Source organism: Nomascus leucogenys, chromosome 13 (assembly GCF_006542625.1).
Source record: "Nomascus leucogenys isolate Asia chromosome 13, Asia_NLE_v1, whole genome shotgun sequence".
In the NCBI taxonomy this organism is placed as follows: domain Eukaryota; kingdom Metazoa; phylum Chordata; class Mammalia; order Primates; family Hylobatidae; genus Nomascus; species Nomascus leucogenys.
This window is the reverse complement of record NC_044393.1, coordinates 70,485,861-70,513,142: the sequence shown is the minus strand read 5'-3', so window position 1 is coordinate 70,513,142 and position 27,282 is coordinate 70,485,861. Positions and strand designations below refer to the sequence as shown.

Here is a 27,282-nt window from a genome sequence, read left to right as displayed (position 1 = left end):
AGGAGGTGAATCTTGAAGGCTAAATACTCCACAGGCTATGGCTTATTTTCTTGCTGATTCTAGTGAACCTCCTCCAGGTGGACAGCAGTGCCCAGGCTGTGGCCAAAACAGCTCCACAGCCCCCACGGATGTGGTTGGCATCAGTCATGAAAGTTTAATGATATATGTAGTTCTTTCCTGTTTTATGACACTTTTTTAAAAAAACCATAGGAGTATCCCTTTTTCTTTAGTTAAATGAGAACTGTTCTATGTAGTGTTTCTTTCACTAAGATATTAAAGGAGCTAACTGATAGTAGCATGAGATGTTAGAAAGAACACTGCAGAATGAATAAGTACCTTCCTCACTGACTTTCCTGCTGTTTGGAAATGCAAACTTGCCTTGCCTCAGGTTTTAGCAGAACAGACCTCTCTAAGTGATCTGTTAGAGCTGTCTTTTGCGCAGCATATAGGACTCAATGCCAAATATGTGTACAAGTAGCGCTTAGTTAATTTTTTCTTCTTCTTTTTTTAAGCTCTATAGCTAGCATTTATGTACTGAGTTTCTTTTCTCCTTAGAGATAAAGGAGAGAAAATCATTGAACATTAGGATGATCACTTACACAAAATTTTTTAGTGACATCTTTCAATTAGTAGTTTCCCTAGTGGTTGACTTTTGTCACTGCTCCTCCTCCTGCTAGTAGGCATTTAGCTGCTGTGTGGTTAATATTTTCATTTTTATTAAGTAACCACTTGGGCAGTTATCACTGAAGTACAATTTATGTATCTGTTCTCAAAATTCATTTTCTTTTAAATAAAACATAGTGTTAGAAACATACAGATTTTTGTCAGCATTTACCTTTATTCTGGTCAAATGTAATTTACAGAGGGTTTAGTGGAGATTCAAAAAGATTATTAATTTTATAAAAATATTGATTGCTTAAGACCTTGGATTAGTCTGGGTAGGCATCTACTAACTGTGGTATCCCTTATTTATTTGATGAGTGTAATTTGAAAAGTTAAATGAAGGTGAACTGTTGTGAAATAAAAACCTAAAGGTCCTTATAATAGAATAAACTTAAAATTAATTGTTGGAGTTCATGTCTTTTGTCACTAAAGAATTCAACCAATAGAAATGTTACTCTGTGAAAAAAAATTATTTTCCAAAATGTTCTGTTATTTAAAGTCTCATTTTGTCTCATGTTATGTGTTAATATCCTAGTGAATCAGTATTAGCATACAGTTCCCTCTGTTTATTGTTGTATTCTTTCTCTCCCTCTTCAAGACTCAATGACGAGGCACGGCGGCTCATTGCTGAATTGGGGAGCACATCTATTACTAATCTTGGTTTTAGAGACAACTGGGTCTTCTGTGGTGGGAAGGGCATTAAGACAAAAAGCCCTTTTGAACAGGTTAGTGTCATAGACTCAGAATTAACAAAAACAAATTCTGTGAAACCTTATGGTACATTTTCTCATCCCAGCTATTTGAAAATTAGATAAAGCAGATAGTAAATATGATCATATATTTGTCATAAATTCTTGGTAATCAGTTATTTGAAATAACCATCATACTTTTAAATTTCAAAACTTAAAAATTCTGCACGGGAATATTTTTTCCTGCAGGACAATGCATTGGAATAGGATTACATATCTTAAGCCTTTTAGGAAGCTTTAGTTATTAAGAATTTTAATTGAGCTTTGGATTTTAGAATCAGTTAAGTTTGGAAATATTTTAGAATTTAGTAGAATGTAAATGTTAGTTTTTGACTGGCAAATAATCCTTTAAAAGCATCTGCAATGTATTCTTTCAGCTATTATTTGAAGGTCTGCCATGTATGTGATACAGCCTGAGGGTCAGTCATTTAATATCTTGACCAGTAATTTAAATGAACTCATTGTTGACATGAGTATTACTGAAATGAGAATGTGTAAAATGTTACTGCAAATCAGCAGTTTACAACGGTTTTTTAAACTATATTATTACTGTGTTCCAATAGCACATAAAGAACAATAAGGATACAAACAAGTATGAAGGATGGCCTGAAGTTGTAGAAATGGAAGGATGCATCCCCCAGAAGCAAGACTGATGGAAATGTGGAGAGAATTGAAGAAAGCGCACTTTCACTATTAATGGGAGACCTATAAATGGCAGAGCTATGTGTAAATATTTTAAGAGCATGCAGCCATCTTGGTGTGTGCATGAGTATTGTCTCTTTTGATAGCAGGATTATTTATTGCTAACGTAAATAGATAGCATTGTAAATAGTCATCACAATGATCAAGTCACTGAACCATGTCTCCACACATTTCCCTAAATACAATGTTGAGACTGCTATGGCAATACATATTTTAAATTCTAAAAGCATACGCAATGTGTAACTGAATGGTTTGTGAAAAATATATTGATATATGTACTAGTTGCTGTGAAAATATCATGGAATAATATGGATTTTAGGGTGGATACTTTATTTTCTTTTATACCTCTATATATTGCCTTGTGATGACATTATCTTTTAAATTAAAAAGAGATTTGGCTAGTTGTGTGTGTAATGTTACTTTACAGTCCAACTCTCCTGATGTACCTCTTTTCATGATCTTTTTCTTTCCTTCCCAAGAAACTGAGGAATGTTTAATATGAAAACATACATCGGATATGTGAAAAGCACAACAAAATTCTTAATGTACACAGTAAAAAAGTAAATATATAAATGTAGATGGCATTTAGGACCACAGCTTGTTGGATTTGTGTTTGCTATGGGAATAACTTGATTCTGTATAAGCTATTTAGAGTGAGGCTGGAGGTGGCAGCTTCACAGAACTGGAGAACCGGGCCAAGTCCCCTCCCAACCTGATTAGGTCGTTCAGGACAGCTAAGTCAGTATATTTAGAGCAATACTAGCATATGTTTTTCTTAATTGTTATCAGCATTGACCAAGTGGTTTGGAAGGAGGCATGCTTTAATATCACAATAATTTTGATTTGTAAACCAAGAAATTAATCGTGTGTTTATCTAACTTCATAATAGCAATTATTGCCCGAAGCTATAGTGGCATATTTACAAAAGTTCTTATTACTGGGTGGACTGATAACATTTAAAAAATGATTGTGTTTGACCCCAGATGACTTTATACCCAATTCTACATAAAAATATAGAAGATTTATCTTTTTTGTTACCTTCAGATGTTCACTAAATAAGTCAGTTTTTAAGCAGAAGTTTTCAGGGCATTAAATATATGTTGTGTATGAAGTATCTCAAACTGGAACATAAATTTAGTGATCAAACTGCCATTCACAATGTAAGGCAGCACTTAAATTTTGAACCTAAATTTTAGATGCGTTGTATAAAAAAAACGTAAAAGCAGTATCTGTTATTTAGCTGCAAACCAAGTTGAAAGCTATTCAGATAATTTCTTAAATATTGATGAACTTTGGAGTACTGTTTCTTCCTTCAAACTGAATGTAATTCATGAATAAATGCACCTTATATGTTTAAACAATCTTTGTATACTTTTGGGATTTTTGGTGCTTATATGCTAAATCACATTCAGCATGTGTATTTTGACATTTAAAATACTTTCATCAATTCTGTAAATTAAAAGAATAGTTATTTTACAGTTCCAGGGATTGTGAAATAAACGTTGCAGTTTTTTAAAATAATGAAAATAAATACTCTTGGTTTTGCTTTGTGAATTTTTTTTTTTTTTGTATTATCTGGCAAAGTAATATACCTACAGAACTTCACAAAAACTCACACAAGGTTTGTCAAGCATTTATTATACTGCCTAACTTGGAAAAAAAATTGTTGCTGTGGTTAAAAATAGTAATATCCTCGACGTATCTTAACATGTAAGAAGCTAAGTAGATGGCAGAAAAAGCCCTTTTATTAAGACTGTAAAAGGATAGCTTTTTCAGATATATAAAATGTTAAAAGAAGACAAAGATTGGTTATGTAACTGGTGTGGTTTCCTTTTATCTCAGTTCAATCTTGTATAGATTGTGCCAACTTGAAAGCAATAACTTTATACTACATTTTCAGATACCTCTTTAAAATCGGTTTTAGACATGAAACAGTGCTCATTTAATGTTAAGAATTTTCTTTATTAAAATCAAATTGACATAGTATTTGAAATGGTGCTTATGGGCTTATTGATGCATATTTTTTATTTGTAATCCGATGCTGTCCCAGAATAAGTGTATTGTAATATGAATGTTAAAATTGAACAAGAGAAAGCAGGAAATAAGTGTTATTTGGGAAATTAAAGAAAAATTGAACCAGAGTCTTTATATTCCTGAATTTAATTGGATTAATGTGAAATTTATCATTGTTCTTACTGTACTGGACTTGTTTTTAAGTGAATCAGCTATTTTATAATTTTACGACAGATCAAAGCTGAGTTCATTTAGCCTGTATTGCACTTTATACTTTAAAAATTTACATAAATTATAAATAACTTGACCAAAAAAGTTATAATTTCATTCAGTTTGGTCAACAAACTCTCCCTTAATTGAATGCAAAATGTGCCGTGTTCAGTTAGTAGAGCAATTAAAAGTGGAAATTCATTTAGAATACTTTTTCAAAGGAATATGAGAGAGATAAATTGCTTGTGTTGATTAGGGAGAAGATTTGTCACTTAAACCTCTTCAATTATTTCAACCTCTTGTACAGCAATAAATCCATGTAAATTTAGAGCTATAGAATAAAGTAACAGATTGCACCTTTGCATTCCTCAAAAGGATTTTCTGTCTCTTTTCAGAATGGTGTTTCTACCACATACTTGATTTTTGATTATCACGTGCTATAACTAGTTAATTTCTATTTCCATCAAAACTCCCTCAATTTAAGCCTTTTTTCTCTGCTTGCTCCTTATTGTGATCCTTTTTTTTTTTTTTGAGTTTCCAGTCAAATCAAAGGCTAGATGGAGTGAAAAGTAATCAGGCTTCGCGAGGGAGTGTCAGTCATTTGTCGCTAGACAGCATGAAGAGAGCATCAAAGGATGTTTCAGGCAGCATGGGAAAAGCCCTCCAAGGAATCTAAGAGGCTCTTCTGCCATCAGAACCTTCCTCCAGGCCAGTGAGGGGGCAAACACCTTGAGGGAAGCTATACTGGGGAAACACTTCAAACAGATGTCTCTTCTGAGTGGTCAGAAAGGAAAAGGGACTGGGAAGTTCTCAGGTTAAAGAAGAGATGTTTCTCTTGGGCTTGTCCCATGGCAATTTATAAGCAAAGTTAGCATGGGGAAGACAGTCTTCTCAGTACAACTAGTTCACGGGTACAACTTGTTGCCATCACTAACTTCACTGTTCAGCTCTGCATCAGTTATGCTGACCACTGGGGTAAACTGAGGTGCATTTAATATTGAAAGAACAAGCTGAGGCTAAATTGATAAAAGATACTCCCTTTGGTCAGGGAAAATTGACTTATAACCTGCAAGCTCGTAATGTTCCATATAGTCAGCCCATATTTCCTTCACTTGATAGCCAAGGAAAAAAGGGGCTGAAAAACCTTTAAAGAGGAGAGAATTCTGTAGTGGGGAGACAGTGTGGCATAGTGGTTAAGAGTGCAGACTTGCCTGAAAATTCATCTCTGTTCCACTGTGAACTACTTGAGGACTTTGAGGAAGTCAATGTCCAACTGTAAAACAGGGGTAATACCAGCATGTTTGTGGTGCCTATCAAAGTGCCTGGCACAAAGTACTCATTCAGTGCAACTGCTAATATTGCTGTTATCAACCATGTGTCTTACAGGCATTTTAGGCCAAGAGAAGATGCAACAAGTCAGCCTCTCTAGCCTTCCAATCCCATCATACCCAGCCAGAAGGGAGCCACTAGTTGACTTGAACAGTAAGATCATGGGAGAGGATTCATTCATTTCTTCACCTGAGGTTCTTGACCTCCAAACCTCTAACTTTCATATTCTGCCTACCTCTTCACTTACTACACATTGACACCAACTCCCCTTCATAGGTAGAATTCAGGCTTTTATGTATCTCCAGGTAGCTAGCATTTTAAATGGTTAATTTATCTCCATGTATTTTGGTGTATCTTCAGGTAGCTAGCATTTTAAATGGTTCTACTTGATTGCTGGTCTGGCCTTTAGGGGAAAGTATGTGACTTAAGCCAAAGAGGCTGGGAGCCCTTGCTGACCTCTTCCTGTGGCAGCAGCTGGTTGATGAGCCTCACTGGAGAGTGCAGACCTTGATCCCTGCTCCTAATAACCTCACCACCCCAATTCCTGCTGCGGGGCAGGGTGACATACTGATCATGGTAGGGAAGATGCTGGGACTCAGCTGGCCCTCTCTGACACACAACAAACTCAACAGTGAGGCCAGTGACTTCCCCACCAAATTGTAGCCTCCTGTATCACCGGTAGAATAAGACGGCCGATTTGGACATCTACCTGTTGAAAAGAATTGCTCTGTTTTCCGTAAGTATATCCCTCAAAGCAGACGAGACCAATGCCCACGCTACACTTGGGAATCTTGTCTTTTAGCGAAAAGCCCAGTGTGAGCCTGTGAAGTTCTCTGATTGTAAAACTTCACATGAATTTTGCATTTTTTTTTATTTTTTACAGATGTTGGTATTAACATGGAAATCTCTTAAATTATTTTAAATTTCAACTCCAAAAACTACTTAGCTTGTGTATGCTCTGTTTTTTGGAAGGCTGGTTACAGAAGTATTATGTGCTCTATTTGGCAGGAACAGAAAGGAATCCCAAGGAGAATGCATTGTGAGTCCAAGCTCTGAGAAGGGGAGAGATTTAAAAGCAAATGATGGTTGGGCTACGGTTAGAAATATGTTGGGTTAGTGGAGAAGGCAGTGTTCCCTGAGAGTTGTGGTTTTCAGTGAGTAGAAGTGGGAGAGTCAATTGGTGAGGATTTCCTTAGGTGTAAGGAATGAGCAAGAACTGGACCTTAAGTCCTGCCTCCTTCTTACCTGGGGAGTGCAGCCTGCCCCAAATGGCTTCCTGTTCTCCCTTAGGGAAAGGACTTAAGGTTTAAGGTAAGTGAGCTCATTCCTAGACCTCTGGAAATCTGAAACTTTTGACCAAGAATGATATTGACAGCTAATTCTTGTGGAACTGTTAAGACCTTACAAAAGGGTGTTAAAATTATATTATGGAAATAGTCTGGAAATACTGTGGTTTTAAAGCACTGGGTGTGTTGGATATGGGCACAGTTACAGGAATCATGGCAAGTGAAATTTTGAAATCATTCCTGTATTTTAAAGTATAGTTTCTCAAAAAATGTTGAATTGGGTATTTGGGGAAAGCAAAACAACTTTAAGCCGGTGAAGGAAATAATTTCTCACACTGAGAATTGAAATTTGTCTTTCAGTTTGCAAAGTTCCTGTACCCATTAAGTAGGGGACATGTTAGAGAGGATTTATCCCATTCACTTCTTCAGGTTTCCCATTTTGCTATTGTGCCCTATGTTATTTCTTGCCTTGCATAGAGCCTTGTTTGCCAGGGAGTTTGAGATAAAACAATGATGGTGGATAGGACTAAGAGAAAGTAAGGATTATGTACTGGCAATACATAGGTAGTTATTGATTTCCATTTTGTATATCTACACCTTTCGTTGGTTTCCAGAGAATTCGAGGTGTATTTAAATGTACTGGTATATTTGGTGATATTTCTTTCACCAAAAAGTAACTAGGGGCAACAAGGATCTGCCCTTTCTTCTTGGCTAAACAGGGCCAAGTAAATGTGGGCCATGATCATGGGTGTCAGGTGGTTACTAAAATGTAGAGGGAAAGGCTTCTTGGCCTCTGGAGTAGAGCTACCCTGATGGTTCTGAATGGTTCTGACAGGGACAAAGGCAGCCCTCAGCCACCGCCCTTTCTGCCTTTCCAGTTCACACGAATCAGATGCTTTTACTTACTCTGCAAATTATAAAGTCACACATGAAACTTTAGTTTGTGTTGACTTGATTCTCCTTTATTACTTTACAACCACATGGGAGAGGCTGCTTTTGCTAGTATGATTTTGTTTCAAAAGGTTTTAATCTGGCGCAAACCACCTCTAGTGGTTTTCCTTTGGATATGAGTGTAAACCATTACAAATAGTAAATTTTAATCCATCTATTAAAAATAACACCTTATGTAACATTTGGCTGTAAGCACAACAATAAAAAGGATGTAAGTATTTATTTTATGTCACACTAAATTAGTTTGATCTTTACCCCTAGTTATTTTCTTTTGGAATGGTTGTTAGATTCTTGCACAATCCAACTGTAAGCCACATTGCAATCTAAAATAGAAGTCAGCGTAAGTCACTTTGGGCTTAGTGATCAAGAGGCGGTGTATTTTGATTTTATTTCATAGTAAATTCTAAGATCTCAGCTCTCCCATCACTTCGCTCCCTACTTTTCAACCAAGTTTATATAACCAAACCATGAAGAACATCCTGTAACTTTCATTACATTCACAAATCCCCTAAACTCTTTAAATGGCATATGTTTGTAAACACAGTCTGACAGTTCTGATACTGTGAGAAGCACAATAACAATGTGGTGGTTAAGGGCACAGACATTGAAGCCAGTTCATTCTGTGTGACCTTGGGCTGGGAACTTACTGTGTGTCTCAGTTTCCTCAGCTGTAAAACGAAAACCACAATAATGTACCTCCTTTACGAGCTTGTTGTGAAGATTGAATTTTTATATGTATCTCTCTATGTATTTTTTACTTAGACTAATATGGGTATATACTAAGTGCTATGGAAGTATTTGCTAATATTATTTATTCCTTCAAAGTAAATTAGTCCTTTCCTTGTGTATCACTGTGTCCCTTGTCATGCTGTGCCATGTGTCATCATCTTGCCCCCCAAGAAATGTCATGATTTATCACATCTGGTCTATAGTAAAATTTAAATTAATTTTAAAAAGGAGACATCTTAGCCAACTTTCTTTAAGAAGGGCTTGTCTTGAGGAGGTTTCTGGAGATAGGATTCAAATTTTTCTTCCCTCAAATCACCTAAGGTAATCAGTGTTCCAGATCACTACCTGCCTCTAAACAGTGAGTTGAATTTCTCAATCTTTGATGACCTTTGGGAGGTGATGCAAAAAGGATGAGCAACTCACCAAATTGCCTAGAAATAAATATTTTGATGAGAGGCTTTTCTGTTTCCACCTTTTAAACTAAGTACAAACAAATATCGTATTAGTACTAACAGTCCTGGAGAAAATTAAAGTGTGTTTTAAAATACTTACTGTGCATATCACATGGTTGTAAAGCTGTCAAAACATAAGGTCACAGCATCTAATGTGTAAAATTAAAATTTTATTGTTATTTTTAATATAATTATCAGTCTCTTAAAATACAAAACAAAATGACTATCATCCAAATTGTGAATAAAGAAATAATGCAGTTGTTTATATTAAAAAGAATTAACGTGTTATTAATGTTGTGTAAGTACCATTATCAGGAAAATGCCTTAATTATTCAACTTCCTGATCCAGATGTTACAAATAATATCATTTAGTATGTTTTTCTTGACTTCGTTTCAGGATGAATCATTGCCTCTTACCATTGCCTTTATTAGGCAGTTCCAAATTTACAAAGAAGTTGAACTCCTAAATTGAAAAATAATCCACTGGAACACCTCCCTTCGCCCTTTAGCATTATGCAAGGTATTTAAACAAATCAAAGCACTTCGAACCCACATACATAATCCACAGTGCTTAGGGCTTGCTTTGTCTGTTGTGAGCTCCATATGATACCAAAAGCTGTCTCCTAAACAACTCACTAGAATTAAGACAGAAAATGTCTTTGCTGCCCAGCACCCAGGTACTCACCGGTAACATAACACCCTGGTTTTCCTTTAGGGAAACCACCTCCCTGTCTATTCTCACGCTGTGTAATTTTAGTTCCGGGGAATCCCACTTCCACTTCCAGGGTCATGATGGCCTTAAGATGGATCAATGTACCTATGGCTCACCTAAAACTCCCAATGGTCATGGTGATTTTTTCAGAGAGAGGCACATTTAATCAGTTAGAACCATTGAGACTCAGGAGACCTCTTTGCTGAACCCTCTGAGAAAGAAAAGATTTTCTTTCCATCTGTGTGAGCAAACCAGGAGAGAACCTCTCTTTCTTGAGGTTGGGACCCCTCTTTCCTTAGAATGAGTGGTAGGTAGGAGAATGTGACGTCTGGAAGCATGGCAGCCATGTTACTAAGAAAAGTAGAGATCCCGGAGATGCCGGGGGTGGGAGACTTTGGAAGAGGTTGGGACACAGCACTGCATGGACCCTGAAGTAGAAGACTTGGCCAGTAGCCAGCCTGAAGAAATAGAGAGACCTGAGCCCAGGGAACATGGTGGGAGCTTATGGGTCAAGCTTCCCCTGAACCAGTCACAGGTTTGGAGGTTTTAGTTACTGAGTCAACATATTTAATGTTTAAATCAGTCTGGGTTGAGTTTTCCATTACTTGCAACATAAGGGGCCCTAATGAATGCAGGCAATGTGGTTTAGACTAGATAGGAGCTTTTGGGTCCCAGAATTGTGTTCCCAGGAGCACCATGGTGCTTCCTCTACCATGACTGGGAGTGGGATGGAAATGGGCTAAGGGCAGGCTGTCAGCCAATAAAACAGGTGATGGCCAGGCGCGGTAGCTCACGCCTGTAATCCCAACACTTTGGGAGGCCGAGGTGGGTGGATCACTTGAGGTCAAGAGTTTGAGACCAGCCTGGCCAACATGGTGAAACTCCGTCTCTACCAAAAATACAAAAATTAGCTAGTCATGGTGGCACATGCCTGTAATCCCAGCTACTTGGGAAGCTGAAGCGTGAGAATCGTTTGAACCCAGAAGGCAGAGGTTGCAGTGAGCCGAGATCGGGCCACTGCACTCCAGCCTGGGCAACAGAGTGAGACTGTCTAAAAAAAAAAGGTGAGAAACTTAAGGATGGCTTCCATGGTGATACCAAACGTGAGAAGAAAAGAACCCAAAGACACAGGTTTGGAATTAGGAGGAGTTTTTGCTTAGGCATCCCAGAGAGAGGTGCCTGAGTCAGCATCACTGTTTTAAAGGAATGGCTGAACAGTAATCAAGTGTTTGTAAATTAGAGGCTGCCTGATTCTCACACTCAGTTGATAAGGTAATTATGAAAGGTTTTCTAATTAATAGAAGAAATTGGTTGTTACTAGACACTACAGTCTTTGTTTTTTAAAAATGGGTGATTATGTTCAAAATAGATTTACTTCGAAAAAATAGGCAGGAGAGAGTGTCTATTTTCAGATTATTCTGTTCAAGGAATGCTAAAGACTGGAAAACCACTTTTAAATATGCACTATATTCATATATTTGCCATTTCTGTGTCTCTCATTTAGTAAATAATAACTTTGTCAAACTTTACGATCACAGTTAAATGCTTAGTCTTGATTTTAATATTAGACCTGAGACATTTTCCATGGGTTTGCTCGTTTTCAAAAATTGTTTCTCTGCCTAAGTGAATAAAATTAAAGAGAAATAGAACGAAGACTGTGGGGCAGGGAAACATTTCTTTATCTTATTAATAAGAAAATGAATATTTCTCTTTGTCCATTCTGAATTTAAAAAATCTATTTTTTCTGTATAATACTGAAATATTTAACAATTCATAAAAAACATAAGCATTTACATTAAAATACATCCTTAAATAGAGCTCTGTAATTTTTACCAGGAACCTTGTAAAATATGATGAATATACATGCATGAATATTAAAACAAGAAATACCACTTAACATTCAAATAGAAATGCAGCATTACATAAAATATAATAAATATCCAGGATATCAAATCCACAAATTGATCACTATTCTGATTTAGATTCTTTTTTCCAGTTAAGACTTTTACTAATGTAATTTATTATAATAACCTTATGATTTAAGCATAACTAATGTGAAAAGATAATTCAGTTAATCTTACTGCTGAAATAGCACAATTTTTGATATTTTGCAACATATTTTAATCTATAACATATAAAACTGTCATTTTAGCAAGAAATACACATCCACATAACTAACTGCTAAGTTAAATTCTCTTCAATGTCAAAAAAATAGTGTTAATAGTATGAAAAAAAAAGAAGCTAATCTTATTTATGAGATAATTTTACTGCCTTAGCTCTTGGGCTTTGTCAATAAATGTTTTAATATAGATGATATAACTTAAGTACTGTATTTACAAAATAGAAACTTTTTAAACAAAATTCTTTACAAAACACTGTCTTTACACATTTAAAGGGTGCTTTTCTTTACAATGTATGAAATTATATTTTTACCTCCACTTTTTACCTCTACTTTTCCCGCATGTTTCAGGATCCTCCCCCCTAGTATCTCAGAGGTGGGTTTTTAACAGTTGAAACTGGTCTGTGATAAAAGTATGAATCTAAAGATCAAAGATTGCTATATACCTTATGGAGGTTTTTCCAGATTCTCCCAGTGAAAAGGCACTTAAAATCTAAATCATTCATTATACTTTTTACATATTGATTCTTTGTCACTAAACATCTGTAATGATCATTTTTTTAGGGATATTGTGTCACTTAAGAAGATTCTTTTTGATTACCTTTCTTTGGAAGTGCATGAAAGAGTAAGTCAGCACCCAATGCTTATGTTAACTTTTCAACATCTTCTATCTACGCACAAACAGTATGATTTCTTCAATTAAAATACTGAGAGAATAAATGAGATTCATGTTAACGTCTCCTTATTGCTATAAGAGGCGTCTTTTAAAAATGACTAATGTTCACCCACCATTATTGAGTCCTGTAACTAAGTCCCATATTCAAGGATCTTATCCTGAGTATGGCAGGCCTCCTGGCATAAGGGATCTTTCCTGTTATTTCTTGCTTAGGAAACAGATTATCTTCCTTGTATGTCAATATATATTCCCCAAATCAGCAAAGGGTGAATATAAACCTTTTCAACATTAGAATCCTAAGAAATCCACATGATTGATGGGTTGATCAGATAAAGGAAAATATGTCGATCAGGTAAGGGAAACTCTCAGAGAGGTCCAAGGTTCTAGGGATTCCACTGCAAGAGTCAACTTTACAAGCGCTGCACAGGGAGGGGCACCTCTCTGGTTGCAATGCCATTGTATATTGCTGAGGCATCTTGCCCAAGGCTGGATGGAGTGGTTACTTGCAAGTATGGACATCAGTCATGCTTTCACACCTCCTGCAACGGACATAGCAGCACCAGATGAACTTACACTCACACCTCTCCACGTGCCTGACCACGTGGGTGTTGTAACCTCGGCCACAGCAGAGGAGGTTGCAGCCATCTGCACCCTCTGATGTACGGTTGCATTCTCTGCCTTGTGTCCCTGGGATTCCCAGTTTCTTATCTTCTACACAGTAGTTGGGAGACTTATTAACATAAAGCAGATCATCCTTGTGGATTGGTATTTTCCTCTGATCTTTTTCTCTCCTGCGCATTTTCCTCTTTATTTTTTCTGATATCTGGATACTGTTTTCGTATTTATCCTTCAACAAATGACCAATCTTTTCAAAAGAAGACATGGTTTTCCAGCATGTTTTCACAGCACAGGAGCCAGAAACTCCGTGGCAGCGGCAGTCTACTGACATCAACTTGGCGACAGCCTGAAACCAACAGTAATTGTGTTCAACTGTCAATCATAAAGTGTTTTACTCAACAACAGAAGCACAGTTAATCTAATCACTTAACTTTCTGGGTCTATTTCCTCTTGAATAAAAATGATGGTTTTGAACATAAATGATCTTTAAAATTGCGTAGGCTTCAAATGTTTTGTCCTTTGGTTTTTGTCCCAAATGTCTTGTCCAAATTTCTTGACCCTTCAGAGCAAACCTTTCTAAGCTGTACTTAAAGTAGTGGACCAGACTAATATTATTGGAGATTATCTGCAATAACAAAAGGAAATTACTTCTATTTCTAATCCCTGGTCTAATTTTGAACGTGGTAGGATGTTCATGCATGCCTGTATGTTCCTGATACCATTCAACACCTCATTACTCAGAATACAGCTGAGGGACCAGCAACACCAGCATCACTTGTGAGATATGCAGACTCTCAGGCCCCACTCCAGACCTACAGAACCAAAAGCTGCATTTTAACAAGATGTCATTAAAATTTGGGAAGCACTGGGAGAGAAGTTACCCTCAACTCTCATGGTGCAAGAAACATCATGGAACTTTACAAATAACCAATGCTCAAACCTCTCAGATTATGATTTCACTGGTCGGGCAGGGGGTGGGGTGTCCAGGCCATGGTACTTTCACAAAGCCGCTGAGATTATTCTAATGAGCATCCACGGATGAGACCTATTGATTCCATTGAGAGTTCTCAAGTTTGATCACTATAAAAGTCAGTCACATACAAAGGGAGGGCTGGAGGTGGTGAACTATGCTATCCCCTGGTTCTAGGCCACATGAGAAACTATGACAAATCTGGTTGAGTTGGTCAAAAGGAGAAGGGGCTACAGTATGGTGGCTCCCCCCCAGCAAATTCTCCTTTTCTGGAAAATTAATTCAAAACACATGCCCTATCCTTGATGAACCAGCAGCAATATCCTAGCATGGAAAATACAAAGGGGATAATGTTTATGTAATTTTCTCAATTCTAAGTGCTAAGTTCAGTTTAAACAGACTAAGAAGTTAAATGAAACTACATGTATTTGTAATAGTCCACTGCCTGACACACACTAAGGTCTAAATAAAAGCCCCTTTCTCTGAAAAAGAAGATATAGAGTTGAGATAAACATTTCCAGTAAGGTTAAGAGTACAAAAACAATATAGAGATTTCAAAAGTTTAGGGCTCTAGTCTCTTACATACCAAGCTAGCCAGCATAGCTTCCTTCAATCCCCAGACGATGGCAGAACAGATTAATAAATCCTCAGGGCTAGCTTTGGAGTTGACGTTCTGTCAACATGCTGGGTAAAATGAAAGATGGATCTATCCATTCAATAACTTAGAAATTATGTGTGTAATCTCACCGAAGAAAGGAAAAACCTCACAGTTTAAATTCCACTTACAATTCTTATCAAAACAATAAAATGACAGGGGTCTACACTTTGCTATTTTGTACCAAACCTGACATTGACACGTTTGCAGAATGTTATGTTTTCAAACAAATTTTAAAAATGTCTGAACTATCTAATGAGACAACATTACAAACAAATAATAACATTTGCAACCTTAAACAAGAGCATATGGTATTGATTTATGCAATGCTTGATATTTCTTAGTAGTGCATATGGCACGTAGGCTTTTTCTGAATTCACAAAACTAAGAAACTAGTAGATGTATCTATTTCTTCTTAACCCAGGGCAAAAGGTGTCCTGCGATTTTATGACAGCAATTTATAAAGTATGTCACAGAGGCTTATTTCTTTAAGTTTATGGCATTTCATATTCACAAAACCCTCAATTCTTTAAAACATTTCCGGGCAAATAAATGTTCAAATAAATGCGATCTGCCTACCTTTGTTCAAATTTTAAGCTCCCAAAGGTTACGAGAAAAAGCTCTATCAGTGCTGGGTAATAACAAAACATAATTGTCCAAAGAACGCTAAAAACATAACAATGTATGTTTCCATGTTTAAGCTGATCAGCCTTCTTTACAATCATCACTTAGTGATTTAAAGCTGTTTCTCCCCTGGATCATGACTGAGGAGCCGACTTTTTCTTTTATTAGCCACTTCAGACATCATGTAAGATGTTGCCAATTTGCACAGCATGAGGGACAAAGTAGATGCTCATCAAATACTTATTGAATAATTGGTCCATCTCACTTGAACAGTTTTATCTCATCTCCTGTTGGTAAACTGAATCAAGAGGGAGTAATATAAAACACCTTCTTAAACACGTGTCCCTGCTAAGAGGTTAATGGTATTGTTTGAGCCAGCTGGGCTCTCTCTCTCAATTCCTCAGCTTTAGCCCCGTCCGCAATAGTGTTATTCTACAAAAGTTACGCACTACATCACGATGAAGGGTAAAAAGAGAGACTGATTTTCAAATTCAATTACATCACCTGCTGAATTTGTGTTGAAATTATAGAAAGATTTCCCTCCTAGAAAATTAGCGCTTTTGAATACATACATGGAATTTATCATTTTTCAGTGATGATAATTTAGAGTTTTATTCTATTACCTTTGAATTATAAGTGTCCCCAACAATAAACATAATAAAGTAAATAATGTCTTTCTTATATGTGATATATATCATTTTTGTATCCTCAAACATCTATAGAGGTATATACATATTCTTAGAATATCTATGGGTATATCTATCTATATATATACACATATATGTGTATTCTAGGACAGAAAGAGAAATGAACTTCAAGGAAAAAATATCAATAACCTGACCTGGAATTTAAAAGATTGTACCCCCATAATACTCCAAGGAAAGAACTTGGACAACCTGGAATTAGAATAAAGCAATGTCATCACCACTCAGGACTGATGAAATGCAAAATTCAAGGACAGATAAACACACACACACACATACACAAAGTTTAATTCTACAGAATTAGAATTCTGCTTCTCAGAGCACATTTTAATAAATATTTTACCTGATTTAGTTTTAGCGAAAGAAATTTGTCGCACATAGTAGCTGGTTCATAAGCTAGTCAATTTACAGAAAAATAAAGTCTGGTTAAGACGTTCATCTTACATAAGGAAAGCTGGTGATAAATAATATAAGGTATTTATATGCAGCAGGATAATTTTAGTGGAATAGGGAAAAATAAAAGTGGAAAATGCAAGTATATTTAAGGAAATTGCATGAACACTCCCCCAAAAAGTATATTCTGGAGATTTTCCTCCAGGATTCCTAATTAATGTTAAATAGCCATTCTGAATTACAGCAATATCACCATCATTTTCTGCTAACAGGAACATAAGAGAATAGCAAAGGAATGAGTGCTGTGTGGTTATGAGAAAATTCCTTTCTCTACTCTAGTTGAGTAGTTAAGGTTTATAACGATATTAACAGAGGAATGTTTTGTTAACTATTGCAAACAGATGTGCACATTTTGGTGGAGTATTTTTAAACTATGGCAGAGCAATCAGAAGGGTAGCATTTAATCTACTGGATTCCTTGTGTAAATTTTGGTTTGATAAATTTCTAATGAAGTGAAATAGGAAAGATGCATCATTAATACTTAATGTAAACATAGAAGCCACTTGAGAAGTGGTCTAAGAACTGATTGGTTCCACAATTTTGACTCAGAGGTAATGTGGCAGTTGGTGATTGTTTTTCAGTAAATTACTTTGTCCGAATTTTATAAAAATGGCCAGAAAATTGTTGTGGAACGTTTTGTGACTAACATTTCATTTTCTCAACTATCAGATGATCTAAGTTTTTATAAAAACTGCGACATGAGGTTGGATGGGTGTACGTAGGATTCCTGTTCCTCTGACCCACTTTGTCCCCTTCTGTCCAAAAATATATTCGAATCTACTGAAAAGCAAAACACTATGTGTTGTTCAACTACTTATAAATATTCTTGGAATAGGTCAATGAAAATTTGGGATTGAGCCCTTCCCACTTTGTTGAGTTACTCATCATAAAACAAATTATGGGGTAGGGAAACTTAAAAGTTTATGAGGTGGACATGGGAAGAATGGAAATATTTTAAGCACACCAAAAGAAATACCCATAAATATTCCAAGTCACATTATTCCCAGAAGTTCTGCCCCTGGAAGACATCACATCATTCTGTTAGCCAATCATCATTCGGCAACATTATTCTTGGAGTCATAACTTTAGGAATGGTGTCAGAAACCAAGTGGGAATCAGAGTATTTAAGGTTAGCGGTTAGAAAATCATCTATCCTGCTCACAGTACTACTAAGCGCCAGTACCCACATTTCTCTGAACGCTTTCCTACATTTTGAGTTTGTGATTTTGAGGCTGAGAAAATCAACTCAATTGAATACAGACCTGGATTTTACTCAGAAGAATATGCCTATTAGATTAAAATCCTAATTGCCAATGTTGAAAAAATTGAGTTGATTGCTTGTCCATGTTAGATAATAACCAGGAAACCTCTTTTATGGTGGTGTTTTTTTTGTTTTTTTTTTGCCACCAACAGAAAGAAAAATGCAAAACTATGTTGAATTATAACACCTCAAGAGAAAATAAAAACAACAACAAAAACACCAGCATAGTACCTACCAAATAACCAGGAAAATGTTTTCTAATATTTTAAGATTTCATCTAAATGTGAAACAATATGAACCAAAAATGAACAATGTGAAAAAAATGATTCAGGAGAGAAAACTCAGAGATTTACACAAAATGTGCATATATGCATAAATTGAATTGTTTTCAAGCTAATTAGAATAACAGCAAGAACCTAGGTAATGTTAGGAAATTATTTTTTGCCAACAAAAATGGATTTAAATTAATGGTGAATAGGAAGTATGTTTTTAATAAAATCAGAATATAAATAATAGTTTAAGATTAACATTAACAGTTATAGAGAGGAATATTACTACCTAATTTGAAAAACACACAATATAAAATAAAACCAAATAGCTGCCGAATGTTATTAATAAAAACATATTTTAGAATGCTTTAGGGTTTTTTGTAAGTCCCAAGATTATTTTATTTAAGAGAATCAATCATAGCATGAGATTTTGTGTTCTGAGTTTTTAGTTTATTAAAAATCTCTACCAAATTTACTTAAAGAATGGCTAAAGAAGATTTAAGGTCTGTTGATAACAAACACTCATTTATTTGTTTTCTTGTTTTAAAAATGTATTAATTTGAATAATCTTATCTCTAGGTTTAACTCCAGAGTTTTAAGAACAGATGCTAATTACGTTTAACCTTTTTAAAATTAATATGCTAGAAATAATAAAAATTCCCTTACTGGATAATATTTAAATTGAAGCAACATCTCACTCATTTATATTTTTAAATGTAAAGCCTTAAGAGATGTGCATAACTATGGTGCTGGGCAAGAGTTATTCCAGTGAAATAAATAACTTTTACAATTTTATAAACAAAAATACGAAAAGCTTACATAGCTATTTACTGACATTCTTACTTTCTATTTTGCTATTTTGAATTAAATATTTAAATTGAATTAAAATTCAAATTTGAATTTGAAGTGTTACGGTGATATATTTACTGACTTTTCTGTTTTTGTATTTTAAATGGACTAAGTAAAGAAAACTGGAGGTAACTTGTAACTATTCTAAATGGGTTCCATTTATTCACTTTCCAAAAATGGAAAACAAATGCAACATATACTTTTAAGATTCCTAAGAGACATTGCAACTTGTTTTATTTATTTCAGAAGAATGTGGCAGATTGCAATGATTACTTTGGGACCTTTATAAGTTATTGAATATTTACAAGAATATATTATATGTGCTAATATTCCTGTCCTGAAAAAGTTTATTACAACATGGAAAATATATATTCATATAAAAGATTTAGACTTTTTAGAAAATCACTATGAATTGCCAACTAAGTCAACTATGTTGTAGAATTCAAACTTTATTGTGTCAATATTCACTAACGTGAATATGTAAAAGTCAAATTTAGCTACAAGAATGATGCATTTTAAGAAAACAGTATAAAAATGTAGAATTCATAAAAGTCGTTAATTACCTAGCAGTTCTTCAAATATACCTCCTCTGTATCTTTAAGATACTGATATTTTAAAATATCTATAGATTTAATATATCTATAGCTTCTTTATGCTTAGGAGTATTTATGAATTTTAAAAATTAACCTACATTGCTTTATAATAAAATAACTATTTCCCTTAAAAAACTTTCCTTTTCAAAAAGTATTAGTTAAGGGTACGTATTCCCTAAGAATGTTTGCTAAAAAAAGGTAAGTACAAAACTGACAACATGTTTAGGAGCCATTGCCCACTAAAAAGTAGATTTTAAAAAATATAATAAAAATTCAAATTGGGGGAAATGAAATTTGACTCAGTCCTATTAGAAAGGCATATACTGTAGACCCTATTCTGGCTCCACGACTAAGGGGGTAGAACCAATGAACCCTACAGGCATTGTGCATCTATTATATTATAGTTAAAGTTTTAGATATACACAGTATACAACCACAAACACATCCTATAACACGGTTTAACTCATATCAGTTAGAGAACCAAAATTGTGGTTAGTGCATATTCATGAAAGAGTGTATATATATGTGTACAATATACGTTTGTAATATACGTGCAAATGTGTATATATATATATACACACACACATATATTTATTCTAATCAAAGCCTCCTATTCATCCTCTTACCAGAGAAGGAATTTTTCAATTGCTTACCGTGGATGCTTTAACGCATGAATATTTAGAAAGGATAATTTTCTATTGCTGTAGTCTTTTAAAAACAATATTAATTTTCAGGATCCCACTTGAGGGCTGCCAGTGTTTGTTTTTTAAGTCATTTTGACAGTTTCATCCAGATCTGTAATCCTAGTTATTTACCTAGCGGCACTGGATTTTGATTATTCCATTTTCTAATACATACCTGCCTTCCAGCTTCATTGTTATGTAGGTTCATCGCTAATAGTACTTTGTTTTCTTTGCCCGTTGTGTTTCCGATGGGGAAATCTAGGAACTTTCTGCTGAACCACATGCCATACTGGACATCATCGGAACAGCCCCCCCAGTGCCAGCCTTCACTTGCTGAGCCGCCGTTCTGCAAGGTGGTGTCACAGGAACACTCTGTCATGTTGCCTGCACTGCATGACCTGGTCACAGAATGCACCAGGCCTGCAGCCATCACAGCGTAAATAAATGCTGTCTCTTTGGTGCCTAGAAAAAATATAAATTGCTAAATTAGAGACCCAGGCAACTTCTGTTTATGTTCGGAAGAAAGCCTCCTACTCATCGTCTTACTGGACAAGTAATTTTTCAGTTGCTCACAATGGATGCGTTAACGAGTACATATTTAGAAAGGAAGATTTGCTCTTGTTCTAGTCTCTTAAAAAGCAACATTAATTTTCAGTATTCCACTTGAAGAGATTGTCATATACTGTATGGTCATACATTTTCCCTTTACCTTAAAATCATCTGTTTACTTTTTAAATTTGAAATGTATGTTTGCACCCAGTTCAGTGCACAGTTGACAGTCATAGCTCAGTAATACAAGCTGAATTAAAAATTCTTTGCATAGATACTGTAAACGGTAATACAACACCCAAAGAAAACTAGATTACTTTTCTTTTTAAATTTAAAATGTGCTCTCACAGAACACAAGCTGAACATTTTGGTGTGATTTTTGTTTGCATGAATAATACGTGTCAGAATGAAAATTAAAATTAAGGAAAGACCAAAGCAATTAGTAAACGGTACCGTATACTTTCACATTAAAGATTAATCTCGCATTAGCATGAAACAGTTAAACATTTTATATAGTATTAGCTAGTCCTCTTACAGTCTTAAAGGCAATGAAAGGTAAGATAATTAAAATGTCACTAGCAAAAACAAAATTCTATTAAAAATATTGAATATTGAAAATTATGCATTTAGCACACCTGCAGTAGAGTTTGAGCTAAAATCTTTGAAAATTAAAGTCCATTAAAACATTAATAACATGGACTAGAAGGGAATCAGCAGGCGACTTTTGTTTTTTCTTTCCAGATGTTTAGTTTGGAGTAGAAACAGTTTCATGCCCGCTGTCCAATAAACCTTTTCAACAGCTGATGCATTTCAGCAACTGTGAAAAACACATCTATTTTCTTTTTCTTTCTGTCTCTCTCTCTCTTTTTTTTTTTTCTCTCTACGGGGACCAGGACTCCTTCGGAAGGGCGTGCCGGCCAAAACGCCGCGGGGGAGGTGCGCGACTAGGCGGGGGTGCGCGCAGGGACTGCGTGGAGAAGGGTCAAAGGCGGAGGGGGAACGGAAATGAACATGAAAAACGACAGCGCATCTTTCAGCGCCCCAGTCCTAACATTCTTTGGATCTGTTGATATTCCAGGAACAATCCTGGCTCCCTGTACCGTTATCCTTACCAAGTCACTACGCACGTGGAAGTTGAACTTTGTTTTCCTGCAGCTTCCCGCGATGCGGCAGTGCGCCGAGGAGGGAAGAGAGAGAAAAGCCAAAGAAACGAGGAGCGCACAAGTGGTCCTGCTCAGGTTAGCCTCACGTTGGGTGGTCGCGGACAGTCGCTTTAAAAATCACCATTATTCTGTCAACTCAGTGCTCCTAGGAGCCAATAAAGGTGGGGCTTCGCTGCAATTAGCCACTTGTCCAGGGCTTGGTGAGCAGCGGAGTTGGTTAAATCAAAGCAGATGCGGCAGCCGCATTCCCCGCTGCCGACATCATGTTTCTCCAGCTGGTCACCCACGTAGGGGGGCGCTACGGGGTCCGAGGGGGTCGGCGGAGTAGGACAATTAGAGTTTTTTTTCCAACTCTGGCGGGGCACCGCAGGAAAGAGGAACAGCTCCAGCCCTAGCGCTCCGCTCTGGACCTGGGGAGTCACCTCCCTCCAGGCTCGCACCTGCTCCTCAGGTCTGGCCTCTGTAGCTCTCAATCCCCGTGCACTAAAGAGCCTCTTTTGGAACTTTGAGGGCCACAGGACCACGTAGCACTATTTACATAATTTGGAGGAATGGCGGAGGAGTTGTCGCCTTCCGTCCCCCACCAACCCCTAATGTCCCAGGACTCACCGCTGCTCAGCTCGTAGCCAAAGAGGGGGCTGGCGCCCATCGGGGCCGTGGTGGCGGCGGCGGTGATCATGCAGTTCCATCTCTCGTGTCTGAACTGGCTCCTGCACTCCTGAATGCCCAGCCGGGCGCCCTCTCGGATGCTCGGCAGCAGGTACGGTTTTCTCTTGCACAGCTCCTTCTGGCGGCTGTTCAGCGGCAAATTGGCGCAGCCCAGCTTCTCTGGAACCCCGAAGGAGGCAATGCCCAACCACCTGTAAGACACGGCCGCTCGTAGCTTAAGCCGCTCCCCAATTCCAGATGTTTTCCGAAAAATTAGGTCACTCGTCCGAGGGTCCCCGCCCTTCTTCCCCAGCCTCAGTTGAAAGTTCCCGAGGATTGGGCACCCCTTTTGCCACCTACCCGATGCGTCCCTGCCACCTCCATACTCACATCCAGTTTCCTTGGGCTCCGTAGGGGAACAGCACGAGCAGGGCTGCCCACAGCGCGCACAGGCGGGCCAGTCCCAGGAGCGCCGCCCTGTCCATGGCCCCCGCATGGAGTCCCCCAGCCCAGCCGCTCCTGTTTTGCAGCCCCTCCCCAGAGGCCCTTCGGGCCGCAGGTCAGTTGTACAGCACCAAGTTATCCCTCGCCCTCTTGCTCCTTGCATACAACATTAAAAGGCCAGCCGTGATAGGGACTCTCAGCAGCTTCCCCCTCGTTTGCAGGGAGCTGTAGGAGAGGTGGAGAGAGCAGCTTGGGGATCTCCTCCTGCGCAGAGGTGGAGATGTGCAGGAGATGCGGGAGCGCCCCTCGCATTCCTAGGTGAGAAACTTCTGTTGATGTATCCGCGTCTCCATCGCCCCCGGCCTCTCCTCCCATCTCCTCCCCCTGGCCGCGCCTGGAGCCTGATTGGCTGAGCAGCGGCCCCGCATCTCATCATCTCGGGACCTCAGGCTCTCATTGGTGGAGAGCGGCTCCGCGGGGGGCGCTCCCGGCCCTGGCCTCAGGGACAGCGTGTCCAGACCTGGGTGTGTCATGACCTTCCCTGCTGTCACAGTCTCCTTAGAGCGGGTCGTTGTGGGGTTGATTCAACCCGAAGACTTACAGGACGCTCTGTCTTAGCAACCTTGGGGGAAAGCGTGGGTGTGATGAGTCCCACCCATCCCATCCCACCAACATCTGGGTTACCCTCTGGGTGTAGTGGCTGGAAAATGTCACTGACCTTTTTTTCTTCTCCTTCACCTCACAGGAGAATAATTTTTTTGAGTCAGAGTTGGTACCAAACAAATTGACCTTCCAGTTCCCCTGCTTGAGGTCCCAGTGTCAGGAGACTTTAGAGAGTGGGTGAAGCGCTGTCAGGCTTACAATCACTGTCATTTATGTATGCGTTTATTTTGAGCGAAAGAGAAGATTCCAGTCTAGCATCTTATCTGCCATATTTCAATCGTGCTCTGATTTCCTTTTCCCTGTTTGTCTTATTTCCTGCCGTCCCTGAGAACGCTGTTTAAGTCCCCTGCAGAAGATGGGGACAAAGAAAGTGAGAGGTTTCTGGAGAGTTCTAGAGTACATGAGAGATGTGCTCTGACCTTTTTCTCCAGTCCTACCTTACGATTCTCATGGTGAGAGGGTCCCTGCTCTTCTCCCCCAACCTCAGTTGAAAGTCCCCTAGGATTGAGCACCCCTTTGCCACCTACCCGATGTGTCCCTGTAGGGCAGGACTACACAAGGAAGACACATTTTTTAAAACGTACTTATTAAATACCTGCTGTGTGCCTAGTCCTGTGGGAATTTATAAAGACAAGATCTCCTCCCACAACTGTGCAAATAAACCATACACAAGTGTAAAAGAAAATAAGTTTAGCTGATCAGTAAGAGAGATTAAAGAATCTAGCAGGGTACTCCCTGGAGCCAAAGATAGTTCAGAAGCAGGAAGTGTTCCAGTTACTGGCAGATTTGGAAGGTTAGTTAATCAGTGTTTTGTAGGATGGAAGGTCTCTGAGAGTTATCTGAAGGCAAGTGCAAGGTGTTTAGCTGTGGTATTGGAAAAGCCTGTCTCACATAATTAGACATAAGAAATGTTTCTAAGAAGCATTATCTGTCCTTAGAGATCTTTTGAAGTGTTAATACATTCCCATGGTGGATGTATCAGCTCAGTGGGTGCCCAAAGCCAAAATTACTTAAATAAAGGATTTGGAGCCAGGTGCAGTGGCTCACACCTGTAATCCCAGCACTTTTGGAGGCCAAGGTGGTCAGATCACCTGAGGTCAGGAGTTCAAGACCAGCATGGCCAACAGGGTGAAACCTTACCCTACTAAAAATACAAAATTAGTTGGGTGTGGTGGTGCACGCCTGTAATCCCGGCTACTCAGGAGGCTAAGACAGGAGAATTGCTTGAACCCAGGAGGTGGAGGTTGCAGTGAGCTGAGATAGCACCACTGCACTCCAGCCTATGGCACAGAGTGAGACCCTGACTCAAAAAAAAAAAAAAAAAAAGGATCTGATAACATTAGCTGCTTATCGCCTATATCAATCAGCCTAGAGCAATAAAAGCTCACTGAAATTTTCATCCTATCCCATTCACTCCCTTATCCAACAAATGTTTATTTGGTGTACACTATGTACCAGGTTCTAAAGCCACATTTTAAAGAGTCAAGGAGTCAAGTTGATGATAGGATGTAGATACTGATCCAGAAATATTTTGGCTAAAGGCTAGCAGCCTCTCTGAAAGTCAGAGCCTTCATCCAAGCTCACTTTATTCTGTGAGCTTCTCCAAGAGGGACCATGGCGGATTCATTGCTGTACCCCTGCCATTGGGCCTGGTACATGAGATCCTGTTTTTGAACAAAATTTATTGAGTAGATTAACAATGAGGAACATCCTGAGTGGATATGTAAGAGGCCTAAATGCTGGAACTACAGTATTTACTTCATTTCAAGGGGAATTGGAAGTGGGGAGGCAATCTTGGGTTTGGGGGTGCTGGACAATATCCATACCTTAGGCTGATTTTAGGGCCAACAGTGGTAGATGCTTTAAAGAGGTGTTTTTTAAAAAATCAAAAATATATATTGAGTCTCCATTATGGGTTAGAAACTGGGGATAACACTTACTCAAATCATTGTGGAATTCACAGTCTACTTGGCAAGACAGACAAGGGAGCTATAATATGTGCAATAAATGTACGCAGTAGAGCGTGCTATGAACACACAAAGGAAGATTACTTATTTCGGTCTTGGGGATCAGAGTGGGGAGGAGACACTTGAATGTTACCTTCATTATTCTGGGGATCTAGCACCATCTAGACATCCAGATAAAGCCTTTGGGGTGCACTCAGAGGGTATTCTGTCCTTAGAGTCAGAGACCACCGTGTCAAACATTTTCAAACACAAGACACCATTTTAGGGCCTCAGTGGTCTTGCATCTCTTTTGTATGGGCTAGAGCCTTAGGGGTCATTCTGTCCATATCTCCAAAGCAAAGGAGACATATTTCTAGGAGCTGACCCAGCTGAAGATGCAGACTTTTCATTCAGTGAACAGACATTTGAATGATAATTTTGTTCCAGGCATTGTGAACTTTCATGTTCTGAGAGCTGCCATACACCCCCAAATCCCTCTTACTGTCTTTATTTGTCTCTCTGTCTCTGTCTCATTCTCCATCTTTCTCTATACAAAATTGATACTCACTTTACAGATGAGGAAATTAATTTGGGGAGATTAAGAAACTAGCTCGAGGTTACTCAAAAACAATCAACCTTTAGAGGCCCCTCCTTTTTTTTTTTTTTTTTTTTTTGAGATGAGGTATCATTCTATTGCCCAGGCTGGAGTGCAGTGGCTCTATCATGGCTCACTGCAGCCTCAACTCCCAGGAACAAGCAATCCTCACCCTCAGCCTCCTGAGTAGCTGGGACTACAAGTGTGCACCATTATATTCAGCTGCATTTTTTATTTTGTGTAGAGACATGGGTCTCACTATGTTGCCCAGACTGGTCTCAAATTCCTGGCTCAAACAATCCTCCTGCCTCAGCCTCCCAAAGTGCTGGGATTATAGGCATGATCCATGGCACCTGGCCAAGACCCTGTTTTTTTCACTACAACATACTTCTGCATACCTAATTCAAAACATATATATAGTGTGTGTGTGTGTATATATAGTGTGTATCTATATAGTGTGTGTGTATATATATAGTGTGTGTGTGTGTATATAGAGAGAGATATGTTAGGTGTTTTTTACATCTATATGCATATATGTATACTATATATATAAATTTACATATATATGCATATATATATATATGTAAATTTTTTTTTTCCCTGATCAAATCCCCAAATCTTAAAACTCAGATTACTGGGTCTTTGGGCCAAAATTTTTTACTGGTGTCTGTGGTTCCTTACATCACAGTTCACAGATCTCTCCACTGAAACATTGAAAAAGTTGTTTTGTTCTCCGAAAATAAACAAAACTCACCATAGGGAGGTCTTTTGAGAAGCCCCTGTGAAGAGGGTCTCCCTGAGGCAAGTGGTGAGCTGCATGGGTGCTTTTCCATCTTTCTGGCTTTGCCCTCTGTGGTTTTTGCAGGCTGAGAGGGGCAGTGGAAAGAACACTGGGTTGGGTTGGGTAACCGGGGCTCCTGTCAGCAGGTGATGATCATAGACTACTCATTTCAACTTTGATTCTCAGTTTTTTCATTTGTAAAATTATCAAAATTTCTTTTTCA

At 38.0% G+C, this 27,282-nt stretch overlaps 2 protein-coding genes across 4 annotated transcripts in view; one reads left to right on the top strand and one right to left on the bottom strand.

The window, feature by feature from the left end:
* The window catches only part of FAM3C (family with sequence similarity 3 member C), a 47,307-nt gene extending 43,639 nt beyond the window's left edge, over positions 1–3,668 (top strand). For both annotated transcript variants that reach the window (XM_030825870.1, XM_030825871.1), the window contains exons 9-10: positions 1,262–1,388; positions 1,976–3,668. In XM_030825870.1, the coding sequence (XP_030681730.1) occupies positions 1,262–1,388; positions 1,976–2,065 (217 nt within the window). In that variant the 3' untranslated portion in view covers positions 2,066–3,668. The remainder of the gene's footprint in view (positions 1–1,261; positions 1,389–1,975) is intronic.
* Positions 3,669–11,328: 7,660 nt separating this feature from the next.
* WNT16 (Wnt family member 16) lies at positions 11,329–27,140 on the bottom strand. Of its 2 annotated transcripts, none has more exons than XM_003261252.2 (4): positions 27,033–27,140; positions 22,592–22,842; positions 20,446–20,732; positions 11,329–13,555 (listed from the first exon to the last, which is right to left on the bottom strand). In XM_003261252.2, the coding sequence occupies exons 1-4, from the start codon at positions 27,095–27,097 to the stop codon at positions 13,091–13,093; spliced, it is 1,068 nt and encodes a 355-aa protein (XP_003261300.1). In that variant the 5' UTR covers positions 27,098–27,140; the 3' UTR covers positions 11,329–13,090. The 2 variants fall into 2 exon arrangements, with proteins under 2 accessions (XP_003261300.1, XP_003261299.1); XM_003261251.2 differs by lacking the exon at positions 27,033–27,140 and adding an exon at positions 23,021–23,408.
* Between the last annotated feature and the right edge of the window lie 142 nt (positions 27,141–27,282).

Coding starts and splice junctions, on each gene's coding strand:
- WNT16 (XM_003261251.2), bottom strand. CDS start 23,115: ATGGACAGGGCGGCGCTCCTGGGACTGGCCCGCCTGTGCGCGCTGTGG. Junction 20,733..22,591: donor TGGCTACGAGCTGAGCAGCG/GTGAGTCCTGGG, acceptor TATTTTTTCTAG/GCACCAAAGAGACAGCATTT. Junction 13,556..20,445: donor ACAATGAAGCTGGAAGGCAG/GTATGTATTAGA, acceptor TGTTGGTTTCAG/GCTGTCGCCAAGTTGATGTC.